Below are 1686 nucleotides of genomic sequence, written 5' to 3' on the forward strand. Positions count from 1 at the left end.
TCGGGACAGCGGCGGAAGGGGTGGCCCATCTCACCACTTTTCTTCGTCTCGCGCTCTCTGTCTCACCTTCTTTTTTCTTGGTTTGAGTTCTTTTCCCCTGTCCATCCTCTTCATGCCATCTTCTCATCTGCATTCGCCACAAGACACGAAGTCATGGTCATGGTCATTGGAGGTGGGCAGGGTGGGAGAGGGGGAGCCAGGCTGCGGGGTGGCTGGGGGCCACTTATGGACAGAATCTGGTGAGCACGGGGTCCCTGGGGTGTATCTGGTGCAGGGGGTGGTGGGGTGGGGGCTCCCAGTTAGCTGTGACACTCCTCGTCCTCTCTGGGGGCATCCTTCCTCCTGGGGGTGCAGCGCCAGTCCCCTCCCATAGGGCTCCAGCCAGACAACCCAAGAAGAGCTCCTGGGTATTTGGCCCATTTGCCCCCCAGACCCTAGAACAGTTGCCCCTGGTGCCCAAGCCCTGGGCCTTTGCCAGGCCCTCTGGCCTCCTCCTCGTCTTGTACCTCGGGTCCCTGGGAACAGCAGGACCATAGGCCCTGGCTCATCCATCAAAGGAGGAGAATGTCTGCCGGGCCTGAGCCTCGCCCCCGCTGTGCCTGAGCCAGCAGCCAGCTCCCAGACCCCTCTCTGACCCTGACCCACCCAGCTCAGCCCTCTATTGGGACCCTTCAAGTTTCCCAAACCACCGGCCCAGTCCTTGGGCCCAGAGTGGTAAGTGGTGTAGCACCCAACTAGGCACCCCAGTTGGAGGGGTGGCCTGGCTGAGATGGCCTTCTCCGAGCAGGATGGGGCCAGTCTGCCAGAACTCCCACCCTCCCCGGCTCCCTCTTCTCCAGACCCAAGAGGGCCAGTAGGAAAGCAAGGGTACTTGCTTCAGGTGCTCTGGGACGAGGGGTATCCCTGGCCCTGCCTAGTGCCTGTTTAGGGGACAGAAGTGGGCCCATGGGGCCTCAGCTATAGCCTCCAGGGCCATGAAAGAGGATACCTGGCTGCAACGGAGTGCCAGGGGTGGGGGACTGTGTGCTCCTGGTCCAGTGAGAGGATGAGGGGGGCCCCTCGGGCCTGTCCTTCCCACTGCCAGCTTAAAGCCCAGGCAACATGGTCTAACCTAGTCTCTCCCTCTCTCAGCAGTCCCAAAGGGCAGTGCCCGGGCAGGCTCCAAGTCCTCACGGGGTCTCTCCCTCTCTCCCCTGCTCCCCACAGCATTCGCAACGACAGGCGCCTCCTCTGCCAACCGGTTTGTCAGCATCGGACCCCGGGACGGCAACTTTCTGAACATCCCACAGCAGTCTCAGGTAGGAGGCCCTGCCCACCAGGTGGATGCAGGCAGGGGTGGGGGCATCTTGGTGTCCGGGAGGAGGCAGGGATCCTTTGGGCAGTCCGGGAGAAGAGGCTGGGGCAGGGCTGGAAGGCTCAGGCTTTTGCGTGCCCAGCTGAGCCTGCCTCCCCAGGCAGCCCCCAGGCCCCCTGGCTAATCAGCTAATTGGATAATTAGCTCTGACAGCCCTGGCCCTGGGGAAGGCAGCCAAGGACCCAAGGCTAGAGGCGCTCTGGGCCAGGCCTGGTGGAAGCAAAGATGGAAGCAGGAGGCTCCATCCGGAGGAGGACAGGGTCTGCCTTGTTGCTTTCCTTTTGCTCCGGCTGGATGCCCTAGCCCCTGGCCCTCCCCTCTTCCTTGGTTTT

The 1686-nt window shown here is 62.5% G+C and overlaps 1 protein-coding gene across 3 annotated transcripts in view; it reads left to right on the forward strand.

The window, feature by feature from the left end:
• The window catches only part of NFIX (nuclear factor I X), a 66684-nt gene that overhangs the window by 60514 nt on the left and 4484 nt on the right, over positions 1-1686 (forward strand). For 2 of the 3 annotated variants that reach the window (XM_024767364.1, XM_024767366.1), the window contains one exon: positions 1207-1298. In XM_024767364.1, coding sequence (XP_024623132.1) covers positions 1207-1278 — 72 coding nt within the window. In that variant the 3' untranslated portion in view covers positions 1279-1298. Of the gene's footprint in view, positions 1-1131; positions 1299-1686 lie in introns of all 3 variants that reach the window. The other variant, XM_024767365.1, reaches the window with a different exon arrangement.

This window comes from Neophocaena asiaeorientalis, unplaced genomic scaffold (genome assembly GCF_003031525.2).
Source record: "Neophocaena asiaeorientalis asiaeorientalis breed wild unplaced genomic scaffold, Neophocaena_asiaeorientalis_V1.1 scaffold87, whole genome shotgun sequence".
Lineage (NCBI taxonomy): Eukaryota > Metazoa > Chordata > Mammalia > Artiodactyla > Phocoenidae > Neophocaena > Neophocaena asiaeorientalis.